Source organism: Mustela nigripes, chromosome 4 (assembly GCF_022355385.1).
Source record: "Mustela nigripes isolate SB6536 chromosome 4, MUSNIG.SB6536, whole genome shotgun sequence".
Lineage (NCBI taxonomy): Eukaryota > Metazoa > Chordata > Mammalia > Carnivora > Mustelidae > Mustela > Mustela nigripes.
The window spans coordinates 56622452-56624441 of NC_081560.1; the positions used below are offsets into that span (position 1 = coordinate 56622452).

Sequence of the window (1990 nt, forward strand, 5' to 3'; positions counted from 1 at the left end):
ACTTGACACACAGAATACCTGAGGAAGTATTGACAGAATGAATTAATACAGCAACAAGTAACATTATCAATGTATTTTGGGGATGCCTATGAATATTCCCATTGAGTAGATTCCTAGAAATGGATATGTCTGGTCAAAAGATATACAAAATTTCCCTTGCAAAATTTATACACTTAACACATTCTCTAACAACAGAGATGTTATCTAATAGTTTGGGCCCACCTGGTGTGTGAAAATGATTGGCATTTTCCTGATTATTAGCATTTTTTTCCATATGTTTATAACTTCCTCCCCTACCCCCCCCCCCAGCTATGTATACTACTTCCAAACTATTTTGCTCATCTTCTTCCTTACTGGATCAGAAAGAATACAGCCTAAACTGTATTTTAGACTTTTTCCTCCAGTCTGTAACTATCCTTTTAAACATATACATCTCTTATGCTGCAGAAGTTCTACATTTTTTTAAATTTTTTATAAACATATATTTTTATCCCCAGGGGTACAGGTCTGTGAAAAGTTCTACATTTTTATGTGTTTGAATTTGTTTTGCAGCTGTAGGGAACTACTATAGACACCAAGAGAAGAAAACAAATCCATGAACTGAAGAAAGACTTGATTTTTCTCAGTTTTAAAGTGCGAAGTGGGGGCCAAACAGGAATTTTTTTTCTGAAGACCCAAGGTGCCCGTAGAGCGGTTCGTGGCCGGAAGTGGGACTGTAACCGCCCAGTAACAACCGGAAGTCCTTATTTATCCGGCGGTCGGACTTCGGTTGGGATCCTGGCAGCCGGGGTGATCGCTGGACGGAGAGTGCCTGGAGTGACTGACCAAATGCCAAATATCAAAATCTTCGGTGGCAGCTCCCACCAGGACTTATCCCAGAAAATTGCCGACCGCCTGGGCCTGGAGCTAGGCAAGGTGGTGACGAAGAAATTCAGTAACCAGGAGACGTGTGTGGAAATTGGCGAGAGCGTGAGGGGAGAGGATGTCTACATCGTGCAGAGTGGTTGTGGCGAAATCAACGACAGCCTCATGGAGCTTTTGATCATGATTAATGCCTGCAAGATCGCTTCAGCCAGCCGGGTTACCGCCGTCATCCCATGCTTCCCTTATGCCCGGCAGGATAAGAAGGATAAGAGCCGGGCCCCCATATCCGCCAAGCTTGTGGCGAATATGCTGTCTATAGCAGGTGCAGACCATATCATCACCATGGATTTACATGCTTCTCAGATTCAGGGCTTTTTTGATATCCCCGTAGACAATCTGTATGCGGAGCCAGCTGTCCTGAGGTGGATAAGGGAGAACATCTCTGAGTGGAGGAACTGCATTGTTGTCTCACCGGACGCGGGTGGAGCTAAGCGAGTGACCTCCATCGCAGACTGGTTGAACGTGGACTTCGCCTTGATTCACAAAGAACGGAAGAAGGCCAACGAAGTGGACCGCATGGTGCTAGTGGGAGACGTGAGGGATCGTGTGGCTATCCTGGTGGATGACATGGCTGATACCTGTGGCACCATCTGTCACGCAGCTGACAAACTCCTCTCAGCGGGAGCCACCAAAGTTTATGCGATCTTGACTCATGGAATCTTTTCCGGGCCGGCCATTGCTCGCATCAACAGTGCATGCTTTGAAGCAGTGGTAGTCACCAATACCATACCTCAGGAGGATAAGATGAAGCAGTGCCCCAGAATACAGGTGATCGACATCTCCATGATCCTTGCAGAAGCCATCAGGAGAACTCACAATGGGGAATCTGTTTCCTACCTGTTCAGCCATGTCCCTTTATAACAGAATTCTGTTTTAAAATAAAATAAGATAAAAATCAAAATACACCTTGCTTCTTGTTTGTTTATTTATTCCCCCCCCCCCCCCCGCCTTGGAATTTTATGGAAAGTTCAGTAGAAGACCCAGCTTGCCCAGGTGTGACTTTCTACCTCCCACATCGGGTATATTAAGGTTTATCTTAAATTGAGAGGAGACAGATTGAGGATAA

The 1990-nt window shown here is 45.4% G+C and overlaps 1 protein-coding gene across 1 annotated transcript; it reads left to right on the forward strand.

The window, feature by feature from the left end:
• Positions 1-828: 828 nt before the first annotated feature.
• Positions 829-1785, forward strand: PRPS1L1 (phosphoribosyl pyrophosphate synthetase 1 like 1). The gene has a single exon (XM_059395709.1). It carries the CDS (start codon positions 829-831, stop codon positions 1783-1785), a length of 957 nt encoding a protein of 318 aa, XP_059251692.1.
• Positions 1786-1990: the final 205 nt, after the last annotated feature.